We start from the raw sequence: 25,611 nt of genomic DNA, 5'->3' as shown, positions 1-25,611 counted from the left end.
ATGGATGGATGGATGAATGGATGGATAGATGGATAGGTCAATGGGTGAGTGGATGGATGAGTGAGTAATAAGAGGAATATAGTTGGGTAGACGGGTGGTTGGATGGAAACATGGGTAGGTGGATGGCTGCGCTGATTGGTGGGTAGTTGGAGAGATGTATGGATAAATAGACATATGACTTATAAAGACAGCTATAAGAAGATCCTATCCACTAACTCTAGCATTTCCGGATTCCCTTTCCAGTATACCATCTTTCCCTGCTAGACCAAAAACCTCACTTTGTTGCTAACAACACAATACCGCAGACTGCATAACTTAAGACAGAGATTTTGGATCACAGTTTGGTCTATAGCCATCAACCTACATCTGGTGATGGCCTGCTTGCTGGCACGGTCCTGAGGTGGAACAAGATGCCAAAAAACAAAGGATGTTGACAGACATGTGATCTGGTCTCTGTCTTATAAAATCATCAGGATTCAATCATGAGGGCTCCAACCCGAAACCTTTTGCTGTTCTCTCTATTTAAGAGTGTTTTGTTTGTAGCATGCATGTGCGTGCTCACCCATGCGGATATACATGGAGGCCATAGGAAGATATTGGGCATCCTGCTCTATCCTTCCCCACCTTGCTTTCACGATACTGAGTCTCTCACTGAACCCGAAACTCAAGTTTCTACTAGGCTGGTTGGCTGCTGCCCATCTTCTTTCCGCAGTGCTGGGAAACACAGGGCCGATGCCTGCATATACGTGGGTTGTGGGGGTCCCAAAGCCAAGTGCCTGTGCCCACCCAGCAAGCCCTCTTACCCGGTGAGCCATCTCTCCAGTCATGGAAGATTGTTTCCTATTCTTGGTCGATTATGTACAGCCAGATCAGCTTCCCAGCATGCCCTTGGTGCCCCTCAACCATAAAGGACAGAAGGTGCCTCATCATGTAGGCCTTCCATCTATTCAGACAGGGTCTATGCAGAACACACAAGCTCCACTGGTGTGTGTGAGCAAGCGTGGCGCCAGTGGGGAGTCAGGGGAGCCGGGGAGACAGCAGTGGGTAAGCACTGCCCAGCTGGCATCGATGGAGAGCTTTCCCTCACCTCCATATCCCTCCATCTTTGAAAAAGACTGATGCTGGGGAAATAGAGGCTTTGAACTGATCAATACTATCATTTTGACATGCTGGCTTCAGATTTACTTACTGATTTATCTATTTACTTATGGAGACAGGGTCTCACTATGTAGCCCCTGGTTGAGCCTGGAACTCACTATGTTGAGCAGGCTGGCAGTGAACCCACAGAGATCTGCTTGCCTTTGCTTCCCTGGTGTCGGGATTAAAGGAATGTGTGACCGTGCCGGGCACGGGCTCCGGATTTTTATACTATGAAAGAAATCAAAACCGCTGATAGTTAAATGCCTTTCGTCCGCCTCTGACTGGACTAGGTGCCACCCCTCTTCAGAAGCTGATGCTCTTCCTTCTCGTGCTTCTATTTCCATCCACACATCAAGAAGTAATCATTATCGTACCCCAGCTGTCTTTCTGCGTGCACCCCGGGTCACGGTTCCATTTCCCACGCTGCGCACTGCACGGCTACTGAGGACTACTCCACAGCCCCCTGTGGGCGACTTCCCCAGGCAGCCTTGCCCGCCACACAATGCTGAGAGATGCATGGTGACACATTACAGACAATGCATCCATCCCACCGCACAGCTCTCATCACGTGACCACGCCCCCAACAACGCCCCCCCCCCCCCCCCCCCCCCCCCCCCCCCGCCCCCCCCCCCCCCCCCCCCCCCCCCCGTCCGTCTCCTTAGCGGATGACAGTGTGCCAGAACACTGCTCCCCAGGTCTTGTGAGCGTGTTTCTCTTCGTTCTGATCGCAATAAGAAGAAGACACTCGGTAAGACTTGAAATATTTATTAGTAGGAATGCTTTCCGATGGGTTAAAACCAAGCAGCTGATGCCAATGCGCACCGAGGGAAACGCTTCTCCAGAGCACAGAGCATAGCAGGCGAAGGTCCTTTTGTCTGCGGAAGGGGTCTTCTAGGTGCAAAACCTGGGTCCAGCCCAAGTGGAAAGCCTTTACCAACACACCAGAAGGGGCGACGGTCTGGGTGACAGCGTGACTGCTGGCTCACTCTGGTGTCACGACAGTGGCGAAGAGCACGATGAGGTCTTGGCACAGACAGAAGCCATTGCTGACTGCTGGCTTCTGTCTCCCCCCCTCCCCCCCACCCTGAACGCTGCTGAGCAGCAAGGAGCCTACACAGGCTATAGTCCTTGATGGCAGAGCAAACATTTCAGTCCCCCAAACCTCCCGTAGTAGGAGTGGGATTCCCACTGGGCACAGCCCTTGCTGTTGGCTAGAATGCAGGTTAGTCTGCAAGGCAACGTCATATTCCGTACCCTAATGTACCACTTTTAAGAAAAACAAAATGGCAAGTCGATTCTGTACCTGCGTAAAACATTTGCACAGCTCTACCATTGTCCTTAGGGACTTCTGTTGAGAAAGAATCCCTTTGACAGCCTGGGCCTTACTTACGGACACAGGCCTGAAATGGATTACCTGTAGGTGCAGCCAACATAAAATCGTATTTACACATATACAAACCTGCCAGGTGTGAGAGGAGAGAAAGTGGGGGTTGAGAAGGGAATCTGGGGACTGATGGAGAGGACACTACAGCCTATGTGAGGAGCAGGTGTAACTTCTAGGTCTCCACAGACCTTCCTATGACTTAGGGTCAGTTGTTAAAACAGCCCAAAAGGAATGCCAAGGGTACAGAAGCCCCAGACGCCACAGCACCTGTCTGCAGAAAAGGCCCAAGATGGTATGACTATGTGTGGGGCCAGGTGCCACATTCTTTCCTTGCCGGTGGTGGTGGCCCTCCGCCTGGCTTTGATATCGTTGACGCTGCAGCCTGGAGAAATCGAGGTTTCATTCCCTCATGTGCTTCTCCAATATGCCAGGGCGGCTCACCGTCAGGGTGACGCCCAGACAGTTCATGCAGAATTCAGCCACTGCAAACCCAATCCAAACCCGTGGCGTTCTCTCCTGGGACCGGCAACATCTCGGCTCCAAAGTCTAGACCGCCAGCCGGACAAAGGCAAGCTCCCAGCCAAAGCTTCCCAAAACGGGGTGGGGGGGAGGTGTTTGAAAAACAAGCTTGACACTGTGTGGAAAGCGGCCACCTCAGCTTCAACACAACAGTTTTTTGTTTGTTTCACCTGCAGTGAGCACGCTGATGTTTTTGTCAGCTGGTGACATGGGATAGGAACTGACCGTCCTCGAGAAGGCCCTGATGACATACAGGTGCCATTTGCTAACGCTGTTTGAGAGGCCTGCTCTGGGACACTGAGGGACACTCTTGAATGGAGACAAGTATTTGTTATTCCCCATATTCTAGATTTCAATTAACTCCCGAACTGGGAGAAGCAGGAAGAATATTACATTGACACACAGACAGCCTCGTCTGCGCCTGGAACGGGCTCTGTCTGCTGGACGGCCTTTCTTTCCAAAGCAGGCAGAGCGTAAAGCACTTCTTCTGACCTTGTCCTTTCGGGGGTCCATATTTTTAAGGCGGGGGCATTCTCTGCCTGGGGTGCTGTCACCCATGATTAGCTGCTATTACTAGAAGAAGTTTGCCCTACAGTTTAGACTCAAACATCCTGTGATTGGTTTTATCCCTTGGATGCGAAACCGTGACACAGTCTCCTCGTAAATCAATGCTCTGTGAATTAATCATCTCCAAGAGCAGAAACTCACTACAATGGAGAGGATGCATTTGGGTGGTGCCCCGGATGCTATTTACATCCTCCATCTTTCCACTGCTGACACAGTAACTACTTAACTCTTTTAAACCGGGATTATATGTAACCTTCGAGTCTGATTTGGTTGGGTTTACCTGAGGAAAATGTTCATCAGCTAAATGAAAAGGGGCACAGATGGCAGTTTCTAATCCAACTTCTGTCTTTCACAGAAGATCAATTCTTAGTCTGGGTGATGGTGCAGCTATTCATGTCTGATTTCCCTCAGGAAACTAAGAAAGCCTTACTTCCAAAGCCAGCTAAAAGGTAACCAACCTGCTACATTACCTTTGCCTTTTGGTGAACTGGCCAGGAGCGGAGGCCCTGGCCCTGGGCTCTGACTAGGTGGCACAGGAAATCAGAGGAGAAGGGCACCTCAAGGCTTGTGAACAAATCTAAAAAGTTTCTAATATTTAACAAAAATGGCAACTATACCTAGCAAGTACAAGCCCTGCTGTGGGCGGTTCATAAATGGAAGGCCATATTGTGGTGGTATGCTGGGTTTTCCATAACCTCTTTTCAGGGAATTTCCCATGCTGAGCGTCCTGTGGGTCTCCCAGGGTGCAAAGCTGCTCACTCTGCAGCAGGCAGTTAGCCCTGAGGGTGGGGTCCTTCTGTGCGGGCTGACCACCGGAGCTGGCTTCTTCCTTGGCGCTCTGTATGCCAGCTCAGCAGCACCTCCGGCTGCCTGGCAAGCTCTGGCTCCCAAGCTTGATCCCTCCACTGTTTCCATTTTCATGGGGGTCCAAGGGTGGGATCTGGCGGCCTGTGGTGAGGAGAAAGAGGTCAAGATTGAAGTTCTCTTATTTTAAAAAGTCTGCCTGTTCGAGTGAAAAAAAAAAAAAAAATATATATATATATAGCACTACTTGGGGGAGGGGCTAGCTCCCTCCTCCTTTCCCTTCTCCCTCTCCTCTCTTTTTCCCTCCCTCCCTCCAGCCTTCCTTTTCACCTCTTCTCTCTTTCCCCCTTTTCCCAGTTCTTCTAGCGGAAGTCGAATTTCTGTTTAAAAGGTTGAGGAAAATCATCAGCAGTTTCCTGACCTTGCAGGTAATCGGTCCCAGGCACAGGAGAAGGCACCCCACTGTGCAGATCCGAGGGGCTCCCTCAGTCACTCAGGCCCTCAGCCTTCCTTCCCAGACAGCCACCCTGCTTTGCAGGACTGGACTTCAACAGTCACAATGAGCACTTATCTGTCTTTTCTGCTCGTAGAACTACGATGGGCTGAGGCACAACACACCAGCCTCATCCTGTGAGGGCGCTCGGCTCATTAGCCAGAAGGCCCTCGGACATACAGCACAGGACCCGGTACCTTAATGTCACACGGGAGCAAAATAGGTTGTGCATATGAGAAAGGTGGACACTTGGCACGTGAGCCTCATTTTCACAGAGCTGTGTGTCTAAGTCAGGGAAATCTGGAAACAGCAAGCTTGGGCAGCCTTCCCGCTGTCAGCTATTCATCATTGATCCCTCTCAGCAAGTCTTGTGAGGGCCACTATCACACCATTTTCTGTGACTTTGTTGAAGGCCATGCCAAAGCTAAATGGTGGTTCTTATTATAACCCACATCTGGATTTTCGAATGCCTCCTCAGCCCTGTGTTCTGCCAATGGTCTCTCTCTCTTCTATTTTTCTATTTGTCCTAAAAAAAAAAAAAAAAAAGATGGAACACTAGCTCTAAAATGGAAGATTCAAACAAACAACAAATAAAAACCCCACAACTGATCAGAGGGGAAACTGTTTTGCTTTTGTTTTTGTTTTTAAGGCAAATCTATGCTACCTGTTTGAATGCAATATAGAGCCAAAAGACCCGAGCGAAGGCCTTTGGCGGAAGAGGTAAGATGCGGTCTCCGAGGCTTTGGCGCACGGCACAGACCGAGTGCTGTAGAAGTCGGCAAAGCTCCAGCACAGAGATAAAAGCAAACACCTCTGGCATTCGATTCAAGGTTAGCAGGAGAAACGGGAGTCGATACAGAGGGAATGAAGCATGCCAACAGTCTCTACAGCACGTCTGCCATCCTGCACCACCCGCAAGCTATACAAAGGCTTGTAGGCCCTGCTCAAGAAGAGCTCAGCAGACAGGAAAGCGTAGGTACTCTTGCACTTCCCTCATCGAGACACGCCCAAACTGTAGTCACAGTTGAAAAGAATTTTTTTTTAAATTCTACTTTGTCAACCTAAAGTAGTAAATAAAAAGGAAAATACTGGTACTGTTCTGAGGATTTGCCCCAGTCATATCTGGCCGATAATGACTACCCGCACCTGGGGCCAGTCATGTGGTCTGAGGCCCAACAGTGTCAAGCTACAGAGCCAGTTAAAAGGCTTTAGCTTCTGCATCAGAAGTTTTTAGAGAAGACCGTAATTCTGACCAGTACAGCATGGTTGACTTAAAGGATAGGGACTGTTTGCTGATGAGCACAGGGTGTTACAGTGATGGACACCTAGAAGCAAAGTGCACCAGGAGTGCAGGGTGTCTGTCTGTCCACACGTCCATCCTTCCTCCCTGTCTTCTGCTCTCACGTCTCCCCCAAGTACACAACAGGCTCCAACGCTGTGTGCCAACAGCCTCCTCGCCTGGGTTTCAAACTGTTGGCAAGGCTTTCAAACCAGCTGTCAAAGCTGGCTTCTTGGATGTGCCAGGTGCTCCTGCCGTTCAGAATATGTGAAGCCTCACTTGTGAGAACGAGATACAGGATCCTCCTGCCGTAGGCAGAGAGCTGGGTCCTGGAGGTGCCCACTGGAGTCCCCCACTTCCTGTGTCCAAGGACAGAAGATTGCACCAAGGACATTCAGTCAGTGGGAACAAAGAACAACAATGAGAAAGAGGAAGACACTCCTGGGAATGGGAGGGTCTGGCCGGGAGAAAGTGTGGGCTGAAAAGAAAGGCCGCTGGGCTCAGGACCCTCTATATAGGTCACTCCCACAGGCACGGGCTTCTCTCCCACTTCCAGTCTGGGTGGGGAAGGGTTTCCCGATTCTTACATTTTCTGCTAGCTAGATTCTCCCCCATGCCACCCTTCTGCCACACCTCTTAATCTGCAGAAGATATGTTCCAAGACCAGCCCCCAGCAAACAACTGAAACCGTGGAGGGTGCCAAATGCTCAGCTAGCATTCTGTTTACTGCACAGAGACAACCTGTGACAAGTTTCATTTGTAAGTTAGATATAGGAAGAGATCTACAATAGTAACAAATCTTAAATTAGAACAATTACAACAACAGGTTGTATTAAAAGTTGTTCAAACACGAGGGGTTTTGTTTTGTTTTGTTTTTTCCGGGATTTCCATTTGGTATTTTAAGGCCATGGTTGCCGCTGACACCACGGATGAGCAAGGACTGCTGTATTTCTAAGATGCGAAATCAATGTGGAGCCCTCAGACTTCTTTTTATCTTTGAGCAGAAAGCATTTTGAGGTTGGAGAATCAGCCACCCCAGTTAAACGAGCCCGGTGCGGTCACGTAAAACCGCTTGGTCCTTCTTCCCTCCTCCGTACACAGCATGTGAACAGTGAACCTGAGGCCCCCTACACAGTCTACGCTGCACTGCTTCTAGGCAAGGGACTCGGGGAGTCTTTGACCGCAGCAGGCGTCTTTGCATGGGAAGAGGCGCGCAGCGCTCCTGGCTAGGAGCAGTTAGGAGAAGGCGGGCCTGTTTTCCCGGAGACCACTCCACTTGGGAACGTCACATAGCTCCAGCTTCAAACATGGTGAAGAGCTGAGGCGCACCCACATTAAAGTGTGACAGGGAAGAGCTAAATCCCAAGCCTAGCGCCCTTCAAGAGCTAAGCAAACAACACTGTGGAAACAAGTGCCAGCCCCTGTGCTGTGCTCCAGGCACTCAGAGCCTGCTGGGTGCATGTTCTCCCACAAAAGAATGGGTCTGGAAAGGGGCCATAACACTCTGCACTAAGGAGATGACCGGAACACAGTTCACGGGATTTTATTTACCCGAACACGAAACTGAGCTCAAACACACGATGACATCGGCACAGGCCCGAGGTGTCCTCTGGATGTTTCTCCTCCTACAGAGTGTCCTCCAGGCTTGCCACCTCCACAACAAGCTGTTCTTGAACACGAATCCCAGGCCCAGCGTGTTTATTTTAACACAGTTTGGATTGTGTAAGATTCTCTTGGGGAGAAGTTAACACCCCCACCCCCACCCCCACCCCTCCAGGTTTCCTGAAAGTTGACAGTCCCGGAGAAAAATCATGTTTAGCAAACACTTCCTCAGGAATGTAAAATGTGGAAATAAATTCCAAACCTATGAGTTTTGCCCAGCTTGGCTGGGGCAGTGGGCCTAACGCACAGAAAGAATGAAGTGGTGTGCTTCTCTGCAGCTGCTCTTGGCTGACGAGCCCCAGCACTTCCTGTGTGCTCCGACTGCTCTCCAACAGCTCTGCCATCTGTCCCTTCGTTTTTCTCTCCATCCTCCAGCGGCTTGGCTCTCTTTTCTTCCGTGTCAAGTGTGTCTAGAGGCAGCTGTGTGACTGTTTCTGATCTTGACTCTCTGTATCATCCAGATTGGTGGTTTGATCAACTTTGCTAGGGTTTGGTGGGACTTAGTAATGGCCCTGAAGTTTGTGCTTTGGGATAGGGAGTCTTCGTGAAACACTGCAGTGGCTCATACCTGACCTGGGGTCCCTCCTGGCAATTGTCCTCCGGTTACTATAGCAGGAATGATACTAGAAAAGCTCCTTGTTTTGATTTTGAGGCAGGGTCTCTCCACATAGCCCTGACTGTCCTGGAACTCACTACGTAAACCAGGCTGGAGTCAAACTCACAGAGATGCGCCTGCCTCTGCAGGAGTGCTGAGATCAAAGGTGTGCACCACCACGTCTGGCCCTTAGACAACTTTTACTGTTCGGATAAAGATGTGAGGAGTGAGCTCAGGCTCTGTGAAGGACCAGAATGCACTAGGAGCAGGTGGCGCCCAGACAGCACAGGCCCAAGGGAGCTACAGTCAGTACAATGAGAGGTACAGGAAGGGGGGAGCAGCGTGGGGAAATGCCAGACATGACCTGACAGCTGAGTAGAAGTGAGGATGTGAGAGCAGAGACCCCCAAATCTGGAAGCTGAAAGAGTCTAGGGAGCCAGAGACAGATGTACTACAAGGATTCAGTCCTCCCCTAGTGTGGCTTCATCCCCAGCACTACAAATGAATACATGAAAATTAACCACAAAACACACTTCATGCAAATAGGGCATAACAATATCTAATACATATCTGGTTTTAAAAAAATTGAAAAAAAATGTTCAGGGAGCCGAAGTCATGGCTGTGTTACAAAGAAGAGGACAAAAGGAGCTGTTCCCATTGGCTGCCAACCCAGTGGCTTCAACAGCAACTGTGAGATTTCAAATGAGTTCAACAGAATGCTGCTTTTAAAAAGAAAAAAGAAAAGCACCCCCCCCCATTCACTTCTTAAAACTGATAAACTTTTTCTACAATAATTTTTTGGTTTATGAAGAAAATTGAGGAATTTAGCTCCCCCATGCCTCACTCTTCACCTCTAGGTTCCTGCTGCTCGCATCTTGCATGAGTATGAAACACCAGTTCCAACTGACGAGCTAATGTTAACCCACTATTGCTAGCTACGGCCCACAGTTTTCGCATGGGGTTCTCCATGTTAGACATGCTGTCGATGCTGATAAATGCCTAATGACATGTCGCCATCATTATAGCACCAGATAGAGTCATTTCAGTCCTGTTCCCCCCCCCCCCCCCCGTGCTGGTTTTTCCGTCAGCTCGCCACAAGCTGAGGCCGTTTGGGAAGAGGACTCTCAACTGAGGAAATGCCTCCATAAGGCTGGCCTGAGGCAAGCCTGTGGGTATTTTCTTGACTGGTGGATGTGGGAGAGCTCTACTGCCCATCTGGATCGGGCCACCCCTCAGTAGGTGGTCTTCCTGCACAGCCTCCTCTGCCCTGGTTCCGGCCTCCAGGCTTCTCCCTTGAGCTCCCGCCCGACTCCCGTTCATGATGGACTCCTCTCCAACTTCGGGTCCTGACGTCCATCACAGCCAGAGAATAACTAGGACTCTCCCTCAACCTGACAACTACTGGATTGACCTACTCACCTAACAACAGTTAAAAATTAGATTAAAAATGTTTACATATTCAATAATGTGTAATGTCTGAGACTCCCTTTTAAAGCAATCTAGGGTGGAGAGCTATAGAACAGAAATGGGACACGTTGGGTGGCATGGCGTGCATGATGATTCAATTCACTTGTTGCTGTAAGTTTTACATTTTCTATCATAGAATCATTTTTTCCAAGGTTGCCTGGAACGCACTGTTACAAAGTAGCTATACTTAGCAATCTAACAGGTGACCTTACAAGAAAGAACCTTGGAAGAACGTGCTGCTTATTATTATATGTTATGCGGTTTGATTATATGAAATCAGGATTTTATATAAACTACTGTACAGCATTTGTTTTACAAACAACTTGTCTTTTTAGGTCAGTAACAAGATTCACATCATCTTTTTTTTAAATCACTAGTTTATATTAGTGAACCACAATTTGAAAAAAACAAACCATTTCTCAACTTTGGTGCAGTTTAGTCATTTCCTGTTTTCTATGCCTGTGGATAATCTTACCAGAAAACTGCTGTACAAAGTCAGGAGCCAGACACTGCCCAGACTTAAAGCTGAGCATGTGACTCCACATAATGGTCTCCCACTCACCAGCTATGAGGAACAGCAAGTCACAAGATGGTGTCCTCGAAGATGAAAGAGAGGCTACTTCATAGTGAATGGGACTTCAGTGAGACAGCACACGATTTAGCCATGGCCACAATGGCAAGGAACGACAGGTCCACACATGCTAAGCATTGCTACAGTTGGTCCCTGTAGCTGCCTGCTTCTCAGGCTTTGATTCACGGTTGGTTGCACTGTCCATCAAAACCACAGCTAGGCCTACAATGGCTGTGTCTGAATCGGACACATGCACGCTCTTTCTTGTCATTGTTCCCTAAACAATACAGCATAACAGCTATTTATTAACATTGACTATGCCTGAGTATCAGTAATCTAGAGATGGGGGGTTGGGGGGACGTGTGCTTACATACACGTTACAGTGTTTTTAGACAGGGGCTCGGGAATCTGTAGATTTGGTATCCTGGAGGGTCCTAAAGCCACATGGACATGAGGGCCAATGACACTGTGCTTCTTAAAACTGAGAATGTTAGTCTGAGAACTGCACAGAGTGAAAGCTTCCGATATCAGCAACTTCTTTGGGGCATTTGCTGAATTAATTATTATTATTATTATTATTATTATTATTATTGGTGGTAAGAAAGGGATGATCCTCACCTTTATCTTCATATGACAGCTTGCTGTCCTGTTACAAAATTTTCAAAGGTTTCGTTTTGCTTTCAAACTTCTCTTACATGCTCTAAACGAAGTAACTCCACAGAATTACAAAACCCAGTGGGTGTACAACAGCCAGCGTGCTGTGCAATGAGGATTACAGGACAAGATGGACCACTCCTTCCTGTTTCCTAAGCCTTCCAAGCCAGGGCTGCTCTCACCTCTAATTGCACGGACATTAAAAACAAGCAAACAGGTAGCAAGTTAAGTGTTGGAGGGCTTGAAAGGCCATTAATGATGGACCCCAACCTTAAGACCAGCAGCCCAGAAAGCCAGGAACTGAAACTACAGGGCTGTGTTTACTGGTCGAAGGGATAGGAGCTGAGTCATGGTCAGGGATCCTGGGTGGAGACACGCCCTTCAGAACGCCGGCTAGGAGGTTTCTGGGAAAGGAGGACTCCAGCGTCCTCTTCTCCGGAGGGTTAATTCAAAATGGATCTGTCAGTCACCTGGCTGGAGAAATGCCCCTCAGGAGAAGTTGTTCTAGAGGCTTAGAAATGGTATAAAGCCCTAAAATATAGATTGACACAGCAGTCCTCTCGGCCACTCTCCACTCTGTTAAAAGTGCCTACTTCACCATCTGGCAGACTTCTATCTTCTACACCATGCTGTGTGTCTCACCAGATTTCTTTCAAGTGTGACCACAAAGACCAGAGATCCAGAGTGGTGCCAAAGAGCGACCCTGGTGACACAGCAAAACCAAAGCATCCCTCATCTGTTCTTCAGCAAACATGAAATAACCCAAAACAAAAAAGCCGCAGTCCAATGCCCTCCAAGTCTCCAAGGTATTCTTCAGGGGAAGATTATAGCTCCATGACCACAGGGTCAGCACTGAGATGCAGAAGGAATAAGGAGCAGGGCTGAAGTCCCAGTGCTCAAGTCCCGGGTCTCCCCCTCATCTAGAGCAGAGCATTGCTCTGCGCCTCCTGAAGGCATCAACGCCTTTTGTTTGGGGGTTTTTTAACACTGCAATAGCTGAGCAGCAACAGAACAGTCTCTGTGTTGTCTTACAACATTAAAAAAAAAAAAAAAAAAAAAAAAACAAGTGTACAATTATCTTCTTAGCCAAGAAAGAAAAATGAACAGCCCCCAGGGTAGAAAGGTGCAGAAGAGAGTGAGCTACACACAGCAGGATAAAGTAGGTCTGAAAAATGGGCCTCTGAGGAGGGCACCTGAAAGAACAGACACCAGGGGATGAGACATCACAGAACAGACAGCCTGGACCAGCCAGGCTAGGGCAGTGGCAAGGTCCCTTTCCAGGGCAGCTGTATTCTTCAAAAGAGATAACAGTTTGGTGAACAGTTTGCACTTAGAAGATGTATTGGCTTCCTCTCGGAAAGCACAGTAGCCTCGTTTCTGTTGTATGAACACCCTGGGAATACAAAAGAACCGAATTTGCATCTTCATCCAAGCCAGTGTGAATTGATTTTGTGTAAGCACACCTCTTAAAAGGGCTGCTGTTCTCACGGCTGTTCCCTGGTTTTTATTGTATCTTCTCTCCTGGGCATGTTTGTCTTCGCCACATTGCGCCGAGAGCATAGGTGTCAGCAATCTCCAGCTCTATTTTAAGCTTGGGTAGGAGCTCATGTAATACAAGCAGGGATCATGAAAGGGAAATACAAGAAAAGTCTGCTGCGGTAGATTCTGGTGTACTTGGAATTCTGTTTTAAATTAACCTGCACTTTGGTGACAAAACCTTCATTTTGATGCAACTCCCGAGAAAGAGTGGCAAAGATGAAGGTGCCAGAGTTCACGGATCCGGGCAGGGAGAGACTGAGTTAGAAGTAGATGGGCAGATAGATAATAGACAGACAGACGGCTGGATCGATAGAGACGGGACTACCAGGATAGAGACAGAGATAGATAGCTAGAATAATGGAAAGAGATGGAAAGTAGACAGGTGGATAGTGACAGCTGGAAGTCTAGAGAGATGGATAAGCACAGACAGATACTGATGCAGAGAGACAACAGATAGAACCGGATAGTCGCGCAGATGAGAGATGAAGGACAGATAGATAATGGATGTAGAGACCTGACTAGAGGTTTCGTCACAAATCTACAAGCTGTCTTTGCTAAGTATGTATAGCTAAAGTATACCACACAGAAGCACACATTTGTTTATTTGACATGGAAGAAGAGGAGGCACGGGGCCCATGGACTTTGAAGCTGCAATTACTCCTTGCTTAAGCCAAAGACCTGTTGTTTTTTTGTTGTTGTTGTTGTTTTTTCTAAATGAAGCAGACCCCTAGAATATGAGGAACTAATTATTCAACGCCTTCATCATTGTGAGGCACAAGGGCCCCTGGTGTGGAAAGGGATGTAGGAAGGTTGAGTTATCCAAAGAAGTCTTTCTGAGATGTTAATTCTCAATACTGAGGCTTCTCGTTCCCTTTATGGTCTTTATTTGATTTCTTTATTTCAATAATGACTTCTATCAAGCTCAGAGGGTCTCCTCGTGTAGAAACTGTCAGGTGAATTTAGTGCACTTAAAAAACAGCTTCCTATGCGACCTCTGCCTGGCCTTGGCTCAAGGTGCTCACACTGGGGGGGGGGGGGGGGGGGGCCTCTCCACAGTGCAGCGAGCTGTGCAGTCAGCGGCACTTTGGTAACGGTGCACAGCAGCTCATTAAAACCGGCTGCGGATGATTGTGGGTTGTAACCCCAGTGCTCAGGAGACTCAGGAGAGAGCACTACTATGAGTTTCAGGACCAACCTGGGCTATAGAGCAGAACCCTGTCTTGAAAAACAAATACAAAACAAACAACTACAAAGCGCTTTTAAAAAGAAAATGTCCGGCAGGTGAACATGCCAGAAAAGCCCAGAGGACTGAAAAAGAATAACTTTACACGAGGGCAATAAAGGGCCCAACGTTGTAAGTTCAAATCAGAGTCCTCTCGGCCTCTCAGAGTGATGCAGTACAGAGAGCGTGTGCTCTCACAGTCCACCACGGAAGAAGCTGAGATGTGGGAACACAAGGCGCCAGCACCCAGTCACAGCTCCAGCCAGCTAGGATTAACCACTCAGCCCAGGGAGCTTGCGGTTTTTCCATCCCATGTGTAAACAGCCAGGAAAAATACTCATGGAGGTAGATGGAAGGAAAGGCCGCAGAGACACCATGGTGACAGGGCCCAGGGCTGCTGGGAGAGGCCTAGCACCATTCTTTCGCACATTTCTACCCAGGGGAAGCAATCAGGTCAGAGTTCTCAACGGCCCATAAATTCTCCTTCAGGCCAACACAAACAAACCAAAAGCTCTCTGCTGTTTGTTCTCAGAATTCAAAGCAATGAACTAGAACAAGGAAAATGTAAAACAGTTCTATCCTGAGAGCTACTGGCCTTGAGTTTAACCAGAAATGACCTCACGTGCAGAAAAGAGCCAGCCAGAGAGTGGGCCGCATCCCTTTTGGAATTGCCGGGAGCTGAGGCTTCCTGAGGACAGCTGATAACCGATAAGGGTTCTGACCATCCCACAGAGGGTTCCCAGGACTCGCAATGGTGACATCTCAGTGAATAAGGGGGCTTCTCCCAGCCCCTGATAACACACGGACGAACTGAGGCCTTAAGCTTTTCATGGTCGGTGGGCATTTCCCTGGCGGAAGGAAGCCTGAACACATGTCATGACCAGAGTTCATGAAAGTGAAATCTGGGGTGCTTGGATAGTCACAGCTACAGGCTGGTGTGTCAGCACAGCCATCTGAGGTAAACAGCTGAGGTCAGTCATCCATGGGAGAACACCATAACGGAAGTGAGGTACGACCTGACCCAGTGCTGTCTCCTGTTATGAACGAGAGTGACAGTAAGTTCTCAGACGAACCCTCTGCCTAGTTCCTGACTGCAGGTCACATGAGAGAGAAGCATTGTGTGAGTGTGTGTGTGTGTGTGTGTGTGTGTGTGTGTGTGTGAACAATTATCTGGCAAAAGAAATCACTAAAAGGTTCCCAGACTTTGCTTAGAGCCATTTGATTTAATGACTGAACTTCTACCATGCCAGGGTCTACGTCGCCTCTACCATCAAAACACTAAGTACAATGCCCCAAACACACGATTTTTAGTCACAAGTAATTCTGTATATTACATATGTGTGTATATAATTCTGTATATATTCTGTTCTTGCAATGATTGTGTCATTTTTGGTCATGAAACAGAAGGAACAGAGCGAGGCACAGAATTAGACATTTGGGAGATCTGAAGTGAAACAGTCTCTCTGAGAAATGGCTGCATGAACAAGACTGGAAGGATGGGACTGCAGTCTCCATGGAAAGGGGGAAACAGCCCAAGACGAGGAACTACAGCTCAGGACCACTGGGACAAGAAAATCAGCCTCCCCCAGCGGTGAGCGCACTGCCAAGTGGTCAGCCTTGAAACCATATACATACAAAAACCAAAAATGGACTCTACAGGTTGCATGTATATATTTGAGCATACACATATGTATGGAACAATAATAACCCACGAAAAAGAGGCTATCAACTTGAGAATGATGGGGAACATGGAGGGGGAAGAGAGAGCCTAGAGAAGCTGGAGGGAGGAGAGGGAGGCAGTAAGTGACATAATTTGACTTCAATTAAAAATACATTAAGAAAAATTCAAGCCAACCATCATACTCCGAAAGAAAAAAAGGAAAGAAAGAAAGAAAGAAAGAGAGAGAGAGAGAGAGAGAGAGAGAAAGAAAGGGAGAAAGAAAGAGAGAAAAGAAAGAAAGAAAGAAAGAAAGAAAGAAAGAGAGAGAGAGAGAAAGAGAGAGAGAGAGAGAGAGAGAGAAAGAAAGGACGGAGGTGAGTCCATACACTTATAGTTGTAGGGGCTCACAGACTGACTTCAGGGTTTGTTGGCATCAGATAAATTCACACAGACGAAAGGTTAGGTTTTGACTCCCCAAGGCATAAGCACGCAAGCTAAGGTAGGTTGGGAATCCAGGCGGCACTTACTGATGCCCTGAAAGAGCTCTTCGATGTTGATGGCATGTTTCGCACTGGTCTCAACCACGATGGCACCGATGGACTCAGCATACTCCTTAGCATCCTTCAGGGGCACCTCCCTAGGAAAGAAGTCAGACCCACCAGGAAATGAGTGCTTGCTTGTGCAACACGAATACCCAGGAGACCAAACAAGTGGCAACTTTGCTTTCCTGTAGAATAACAAGTTATCACTTATCAAGGATTGAAAACCTCCAACAGGTGCATTTTAGAAGCTGGTCTCTAACAGGCAAGGTAGTACACGCCTTTAATCCCAGTAGGTGAAGCTCTGTGAGTTCAAGGCCAGCATGGTCTACATAGTTAAAACAAAACAAAAACTCCCAAAAGTTGGTCCCAAGAATACCATGCCAACACGCTCATGCATCATATACACATAAACAAATAAATTAAATACAGGTTGAGGCTGTAGCTCAGTGGTGAAGTCTAACGTTTTATCCCAGCAGTATGGTCCTGAACATACTCACATACACCAGAAAATCTAGTTTTAGAGAGGTCCTGTTGTTGTTATTTTATTTTTTTTTTTGTTCTGGTGGGTTTTGTTTTGTTTTTTGTTTTGAGACAGGGTATCTCTATGTAGTCCAGGCTGTCTAGGCTGGCCTTGAACTCACAAAGATCCACCTGCCTCTGCTGGGATTAAAGGTGTGCACCAGTGGTTTTAAAACTGGCTGGTTTTAGAGATCTTAATTTGATTTATTTTTTTTAAAGATTTATTTATTATTTATACAGTATTCTGCCTGCATGCAGACCAACATATCAGAAGAGGGCACCAGATCTCATTATAGGTGGTTATGAGCCACCATGTGGTTGCTGGGAATTGAACTCAGGACCGTTGGAAGGACAGCCACTGCGCTTAACCTCTGAGCCATCTCTCCAGCCCCCCCCTTTTTTTTTTTTTTTTTTTTAATTCTAGGATCAGGCAGCAATCCCATTCTCGAAAGGTTCAACAACCCACCAGCCAATGAAATTATACTTAGAGCCAGAGAAAAGGAAATAAGATATAAGTGAAAGTGGGATAGAGTGACAGCTGAACATGGCTCAAACAGTTGTGATTGGTCGAGACTCTGGTGCTTCTTACGAAGCGAGGCTGCGGGTTGTTTGCAAGGCAAGCTGGGTTACAGTTCAGTGTCTACGGACAATCTTAAGATGTGTGAACTTATGAAGATGGCCGTAAGGTAAACATAATTTACTCTGGCCAGATCCAAACCTTCTTGTGTGTTTGGTAGTTTGAGATATCTTGAGTGTGCCACATGGTTTTTTTGGCTGATGATGATGATGATGATGATGATGATGACGACGATGATGCGAAGAACAGCATGCATGCTGGATGCTGTGTGACTGCATTATCAAGGGTCTTATAGGTACAACGTGGGCTAGTGCAAGGACCAGGAAGAAATTCTGCTTGCATTTCTCATTGGTAGTGTTGCTCTGGGCCAGTTCTTAGTTTGATGAGAGCCACTCTAAGCACGAAAGGCGGCTGCAGCGTGTCTGTCCTTTCTCCCGACTCTAGAAGAGCTGGCTGCACTCAGCTTACCACCATCACACTTCAGATTATGTCACAGTGACCACCTTCTCCTTGCTGGAACCCTGGCCTGTGTCCTGCCATGTGCCACAGTTAGGCAACTCCAAAGGCATTGTTACTGTGTGTGATCTCTCTGCTGGGTTCTCTGGGGCTTGTGTGCCCCAACCCCAAGCACAGGTAGATAGGAACAGGTGGCAGCTCAACTCCACTGCCTCACGTTCAGGCAGAGGCGAGCCTTGTCCTCTATGTATGGTTTAACAAAGACTTCAGGATGGAATTTAGAAACAGGCTAACGTGTTAAACTGAACAGAGTAAAGCCTTCGGGAATCTTTCACCTGTGAAGAAACTGTCACCAAAATTACTCAAGGGTGATCCCTGCCGTAGGCCAGAGGCTTGTCAGTTAGGGACAACAAAGAGTATCCTATGGTGTCTTTTGTACGGGATGACTCCAAGATAGGTTCAGGAGCATCTTCCACCTGATTTAGTCTTGGGACAACTGCTTTGAGTGTCGCAGGTTCCAGCTGGACACTTCTAGAGCCGGACCTGGGGAAGTCTCCCTGTCTTATGGCTCGGGTTGCTTATGGGTTGTTGCTCATAGTGGATTTTTTTTGTTTGTTTCTGTCAACTTGACAAAAGCTAGGGCTATCTGGGAAAAGGAAATGTCTGCATCTGATTGGCCTGGAGGCAAGTCTGCAGGGGATTTTCTTGATTGATTGATGTGAGAGGACCCAGCCCACCAGTGGTATAAGAAAGCAGGCTAAGAAAGCCACGGGGAGCAGGTGAGAAAGCAGCATGTGTCCACAGCCTCTGCTTCAGTTCCTGCCCTCAAGGATGGACTATGATCAGGATGCATAAAGCCTTTCCTCCGCAAGTTGCCTTAGTCATGGTGTTTCATGACAGCGACAGAAGCAAACTTGGGCAGGCTTCCTAAGGACACACTTCTGACAACTTCTCAAACTGTGCTGCGGATTTTACCAATCAATCATGACTCAAGCTCCCCCCAGCCATCAGTCCACACCTTATGCATCTCTTCCACTTGGCTGTTCTGAGTTGGCAACCTTTATATCTGAGCTATACTTCTAAGCAAGGGCTTTCCTGTGCTCATTCCAGCAACAGGAGGGAGGTCGTGGGAGCCCTGTAATCTTCAGTCTGCCGGGCAAACCTGTGGGTAATTTGGGGCTGGGAGAGCCCCACAGCTTGGAGTCTGAAATGATGTGGTCCTGAGGCGCTGAGTGGGCAGAGTTCTCACCAGCTCCGGTCTGTGTCGGCACAGAACAGGAATAGAAGGCAGGGGGTGCTGTCAGTCAGAACGGTATGACTATAGCCTGACAGCAGACCTTTGGCAAGGTGAGAACATACTTGTTATGTATGGTGGTGCGCATACAGGAACTCTCCCAGCACAGTTTTGGGAGAAACCACGGCACAGGCGGGAAGGCTGCTGCCAATGGCTTTCTGTAATTATGACATGAAAGGCTATAATAGCCAGTGTTTGCCAGTTTGAGTTTGTGTGTGTGTGTGTGTGTGTGTGTGTGTAGGTGTTTGGTCTGCATATATGTCTGTCTACCGCACGAATGCCCGGTGCCCAAGGAGCCAGAAGAGAGCTATGGAGCCCATGGAACTGGTTTCTGGGTGGCTGTGAGCTGCTGTGTGGGTGCTGGGAAATGAACCTGGATCCTCCAGAGGAGCGCCAAGTGCTTCATAAGCACCGAGCCATCTATCTCCGCAGCTTTGATATCCAGTGTTTTGATCGCTCCTTAACAAATACCAAGTATCTACTATAAGTTGAGCATTGTAACAGGCATTGAAACAGTTAAACTGAAACTAGCTAGCCCAGGTTCAGGTCAAGATAGAGGCACCAGGTAGTCAACTTCAAGAGTACAAACTACCTCTAGAATTTCTAGGCCTTGCTACATACGGAATCACAAAGAAGTTACAAGCTGGAAATTATAGCCAGGGATCGTCTCCTCCATCCTCTGACCTTGTTCTGCATGCCCCTTCAATGTCAGCATCACTCAGGGGCTCTAATGAGACTAAGTCCACACCTTTCAAGACAGCGGGGGCTAACCAGCCACAGGCTGCCTGAGTGGTCAGGATGGAGACTGGAATTCAGAGCCAGGCCCAGGTTCCATCCTTCACAGACCAATGGGAAACATGCAGGGCTGGAGAAGTAGAAAAGGCAGAGGCTGGCAGTCCTTACTCCTTGCCTCTGTATTTGGTAACTACCTAGCTACCACTCCTGAATTTCGGGACCCACTCTCTCGTCAGGATGTCCCAGGAGCTTGTCTCGGCCGCTGTCCAGGACAGTGAGCTCCTAAGCTGGAGAAAACATGGGTTCCGCCTCCACTCAGCCCATTTGAGACAGCAAAGGTTCTGGGGTAATTCCTTCTTGTCCCCGAGTGAACAGACCTGGAGAAGCTTGAGGGCAATCAAATTGTCTTCTCACTAGCCTTCTTGAAATGGGAGCCTGAAATGCTTAGACTATAAAGACTAGTGACACTTAATTTTTTTTTCCCTTTTGTTCCTGAAATAGGATCTGGCCCTGTAGCCCAGGCTGGCCTGGAACTGATTATGTAGGCCAGACGAGGCTGGTTTTTCAGTCCTTTTGCCCGACACCCCAGAACCCGACATTGCAAAGTGTGTACCATCATGCCTGGCAAAAAGATTTAAAAAACAAAACAAAGCCAGAAAGTCACTCGATTTGAGTGCAGGAGTCCAGCCTCAGATGAGTGAGTCCCAGTCTCAAACAAACAGGAACAAATAAGCAAGCAGAGGTGCCTAGGGAAAGATGAAATTAGAGCTGTAAGCGATTATTGTAAAGTCAAACGAAATGGCTTTGCGTCTTGAGAAATTCTCGGGTGCTTTTGCCAGTAGCTGCGCAAAGGCCAGACAGAGCCGCAGGTTTGTTCTGGTGCAGGTACCCTCACAGTTCGCGCCACCTGGGGGTGGTCAGTGATACCACCTCAGTAATGCTCAGTTGCCATCACAGAAAGAGGAGGGAGTCGGGGAGGAGGGGAACTGGGCTCAGTGCTGAGGCCAGCTCGGAACTCAGGGGAAGGTACAGGTTGACCCACTCTTCCAAGAGGGCGGGGAGGAGGTTTCTGAGGTGAAGGTAACAAGGAAGGGAGGCTCTTCCTGGGCCCGGCTCAGTAACTCATCAGCCTGGGTCTCATCAAGCTCGGACCGGCAGCCAGCGCCACGTCCCTTGGACTCAGGTCACTTGTGGGAGACTTCTCAGCAGGGGAGGCAGGTCAGGAGGCAGTGTTCCCACCGCTCTAGGATTTCAACAGGCCTGTCCTGCCCAACAGGGGGTCTTTGTTTTGTTGTGCTAGGGTGTTGCCAGGCAACACACGCCAGCTGAGTCTAATTTCAGGACCAGTCTAGCAGCTATGGGCCTCTTCCCCCAACACCAGGGAGCCTGGAAACCCCACCTGTGAGGAGGGTCGGCTCAGCCAGAACAGTGTGTCCTCCTCCTGAGGGGCCGGTGGGAGGTTTAGATCCTGTATGTTGCTATCATAAGGAAAGATAGAAGGGTTTCTATCTTTCTCACTGGTTATTATTTATTCTGCATGTGTAAGTACAAGAATAGATTGCCTATTCTAACAGTTATCAGGAAATAACCTTGGTTTTCCCACTCCTAACAGTGAAAGAGAATTCCCATGGGAATGGACCTCACTGACTGTTCACTCCATGGACAAACCGTAATGAAAAAGGTCACTAAAACAGGCAGTGTTGGAGTGTGTGTGTGTGTGTGTGTGTGTGTGTGTGTGTGTATAGAGAGAGAAAGAGAGAGAGGTGTAAGCACTGCTACTTGGAGAACCACAGCAGGAAAGAGTCCATGGAAATCAAGTGAACCAACCGTGTCTTCTCAGACGTGTGCAGGCACTTTGGAACAGGTGTGGAAAAGCCGTCATTCATTCAGAAAAGTGAACACCTAAGCTATAAAGCAAAATGTCTTCCTGCTAAAAAAAGAGGAGACAGACCGAGAGCACCCAGGACCCTCTCCAGACATCCTCTGAGCCCTTCAGGCCTTATTACCCATCTACACCATTACTAGTCACGAACAGCCCCTTCCCCACGTCTCTGGAACGGGAGGGTCTCGGGGGAAACCTTAGAATTCAGCTCAGATGCGGGCTTCCAGGAAGCTTCTTGTATGTCTGGAAGCTGGAGTGTAATCCTGGGGTGTGTGTGGGGGGGTGGCTTGTTGTGTTTTAGACTCTCTGTACAACATGACACCAGGAAACCAAAAGTTCAGAAATCAAGATGAACATATGAAGCTGTGATGCAACAGCCACTGCTCACACACCAGTCTGCGGTAGAAGAAAGCCATGAGGCAGGAGCTCTCCCTCAAACCGATCTAGTGATGGCCAGCATCAAGTCAGAGTGCTTAAACTCTGTATTAGCAAGAACTACGCCTTTTTACATTCTGTTACACTCTTGGACTACAGCAGCTAGCATCCCATTTAAATACTGTGCGTCCTATTGTTTTCTCTACCGGTTGTTCCGCCGGGATTGAGTGTAAAAGACCAACCAAGGGCCCACAGATGGCTCGGCCGGTTAAGCTGCTTGCACCAAGCCAGCCAGCTCGAGTCCAATCCCTGAGACCCACAGACCAGAAGGAGAAAACGGGCTCCCTCGGGTTTCTCACTGACTTCCACAGATGTGCTGCAGCATTTACACGCGTGTACATATACACACTCACACAGGATAAATACATGTAAAGAAAAGAAAAAAAAAAGGCCAAGCTGCCCCTGCTAGCACAGAAACAGTGAACAGGAGTCACCTGTTAAATGCCTAGTGGGGCTATTTTCATCAAAACCATCCCACGTTTAAAGTGTTCCAGCCAAAAGCAGCGGGAATCATTCACAACATTCTATCAGATCAGGCGGAGGAAGGCTGTTGGGGGGCGGAGGGGAGGCTTGCAGAGGCTCCGTTTGCTGGGAAGCAGATTCTCCTACCATCCCTCAAGCACCTCTGAGTGTGTATGTTTTCCAAACACCAGAAATTAATGTGTAGCACACGCCACAAAGCCATTTTGACAACGCTGAATCCAACAGGATCCTCAGCTTTTACGGACACTCTGATCGATTTGCCTGAGGGAGGAGCCAAAACCCAAATCAACTTCCTTTTGAAAAAGGAGGGGTAATTGGCACCTTCAAAGTAAGCATCGAATTGGACAGCGTTCTGTTACAATGATCTAAGCCCTTCCGGTTACAGGGTTGACATAGGCACCCTGGGAAGAAGGTCTGTTCCCAGGAGGCCTGGCCTGCTTGCTAAGGTTGTCAGGAGCAGCTGGCTCTTCACCTGAGGCCAAATCCCTGGTGTCAAATTCAAGCCGGCAGTGTCAGGTTCTTGGCCACAGACTTCAGCACATGGTTTCTCATGAAGAACATTAGAATATGGAACAGAAGAAAGACTGTGGGAAAACATGGGTTCTCTTAAGGGGCTCAGTCATTCCCTTTCTTCTAAAGACCCTTTCTCAAACAAACTCCAGCTGGTCCTGGAGAGGCTGGGAACCACGGGGGAGAGTTGTGAGTTCCAGAGTCTTGAGTTAACTAAACCAGTTCCTCTCCTCCGTCGCTTGGACATCATTTCCCTGTCTGGTTTGTCACCGCACTTCTTAGGCCATGTGACTCGGCACGAAGGTCGGAGGCCCAGGGTCTGGAACAGATGACGGGCTTAATGGCATGCCATGCACCATGCACCCCTGACAGCTCGGCCTGAGGGAGCTCCTTCTCCACACTGTGTGACGCGGGGCCTTCTGAGTGTGTCGGGGTACGAAGAGGAACACACCTGCTGATAACTGCGCCTAGGGCACAGCGGGAAGCCAGAGCAGCTGAAGGTGAGGGTGATGAATTTGTGCTCAGGGGTTGGGAAGCTACCTCAGTGGCTACGGTGCATGTGCTTTCGGCGTAAGTATGAGAACCTGAGTTCATATCCCCATTGCTTACATAAAGGTACGGGGGGGGGGGGGGGGGTGCACGTGACACCTCAGCTCTAGGGGCTGGACACAAAGAGACACACAAATTACTAGGGTTTACTAACTAGTTAATGTGGTTCAGTGAGAGACCAGTATGGGCAGGAACAGGGAAGTAGCTGCACACACACCACACATGTATAATAACACACACACATATATGTGTGTGTGTTTGTTTTTAGCCTCCTGACCAGATGAATAGGAGACAGAGCAAATGCTAATAAAAAAATATGCCATCAAGAATTTATCACGGAGGAGCTGGAGAGATGGCTCAGTGGTTAAGAGCACTTCTGACTCTTGTAAAGGACCTGGGTTCGGTTCCCAGCACCACAAGGTGGCTCCCAGCTATCATTAAGTTCAGCTCCAGGGGATCTGATGCCCTCTTTTGACCTTCATGGGCACAAGGCACACATGTGGTACACATACATACATGCAGGTAAAACACCCTCCCCACACACAAAATAATAAAGCTTTAAAAAAATTATCACTGAGGAAATTTTAGCTCCTAACAGAACTTACATTATAAACTCTGAAACTCCAGGGCAGCAGTGAAAGGAAAACAAAGTAACTTTATATCCTAAGAAAATCTTGAAAACAAAAGCTAGGCATTCTGCTCAATAATACAACAGTTTTGAAACATTCTTTCCAATGATCTTCAAGACTAGAAGGAAGCCTGTGATTCCAACTCAGAGGCCTCAACATGAACAGCTGTTCATCTTGGAGTGAGTATCTATTCTTCACTTAGCACAAGTTGATGTATTTCCTAGCTCCGTTCACTGAAAGGGCTGAGAAGCAATGATACTCCATAGCTCTAAGCACACCTGAAAACCAGACTGTGGGTTTTAATTCAGGAACCGGGCTTTTTGGGGGAAAAAAAATACATACAAGACAAGCCTAGAGCAACTTCCTAGGCAACAAAGAAAGAAGTCATCCTCCAGGACACAAGAGCCAACAGGGATGGACTCCTAGTGGCTGAAACTGGAATAGTTTGATCAAAAAACCAATGGCTGCTTTCTGACAGAGTATAAAAGAAAGCTAGCCCACCAGACCATTACAGATCTTTAGCCATACTGTTACAACTTATTTGGGACAAAAAAGTACTAGCTAAAGATTACAGAGCCAACACAAGCCCATATCGCTTCCCAAGACTAAAGGTGTATGAATTAGGTCAGGTGGTGCTGGCGTAAGAATGGACAAGCATGCTGCAGAGCAGAATATCGACCTAGAAACAGATCTCCATACTCTACATGCTACTTCTAAGTCTGCGAAGGATAGTTAGCAGGGAGGGCCCCATCGCCAAGCTGAGGGTTACCGGAAGGTTTCTAATAAGAAAAACCTATAATGGGGAAAAGTTGGCAAATCATCTTCCATCAAACATAAGGAAGTGATGATGATGACGCAGCAAGATACAAGATAAAGTGGAAAGATAAGACCTAACCCCGAAGGAGAAAGAGAGAGAGAGAGAGAGAGAGAGAGAGTGTGTGTGCAGCATGTGTGTCTGCGAGCAGGTGGAGGCCAGGGGTTAAAGTCAGACGTCCTCCTTAATCTTCTGCCACTGTGTCATTTGATACAAGGTCTTTCTTGAACTATGTGCTCACCCATTGGCTAGTCCCTCTGGCCAGTGAGCACCAAGGATCTTCTTGTCTCCTTTTCCTCCAACCCCCACAACTAGTGTTACCGATAGGCTGCAACCGTGCCTAGTTGTTCCTTTTTCTAACCTGGGTGCTAGAGATCTGAACTCAGGTCCCATACCTCTACAGCACTCACCTTACCGCCTGAGCACCTCTCCCGGCCCCGTGAAGAAGGTATTTTAAAATTTTACTTATTTCATGAATATGTGTGCTCTACCTGCATGTACACCTGTGTGCCAGAAGAGGGCATCAGATCCCGGTATAGATAGAAGGTCATGAGCCACCATGTGGTTGCCAGGAATTGAACTCAGGACCTCTGGAAGAGCAGCCAGCTCTTAACTACCAAGCTGTCTCTC

The 25,611-nt window shown here is 48.1% G+C and overlaps 1 protein-coding gene across 1 annotated transcript in view; it reads right to left on the bottom strand.

Annotated features, from left to right (window-relative positions):
* Window positions 1-1,889: 1,889 nt before the first annotated feature.
* Window positions 1,890-25,611, bottom strand: part of Rab31 (RAB31, member RAS oncogene family) — a 115,651-nt gene continuing 91,929 nt past the window's right edge. The window contains exons 6-7 of the mRNA XM_055628373.1: window positions 16,084-16,193; window positions 1,890-4,558 (exon numbers count right to left, since the gene is read on the bottom strand). Of these exons, the coding sequence (XP_055484348.1) occupies window positions 4,461-4,558; window positions 16,084-16,193 (208 nt within the window). The 3' untranslated portion in view covers window positions 1,890-4,460. The remainder of the gene's footprint in view (window positions 4,559-16,083; window positions 16,194-25,611) is intronic.

This window comes from Psammomys obesus, unplaced genomic scaffold, assembly GCF_907164565.1.
Source record: "Psammomys obesus unplaced genomic scaffold, mPsaObe1.curated_primary_1811, whole genome shotgun sequence".
In the NCBI taxonomy this organism is placed as follows: Eukaryota; Metazoa; Chordata; class Mammalia; order Rodentia; family Muridae; genus Psammomys; species Psammomys obesus.
The sequence above is the reverse complement of the archived record's forward strand: the minus strand, read 5'-3'. Positions and strand labels throughout refer to the sequence as shown.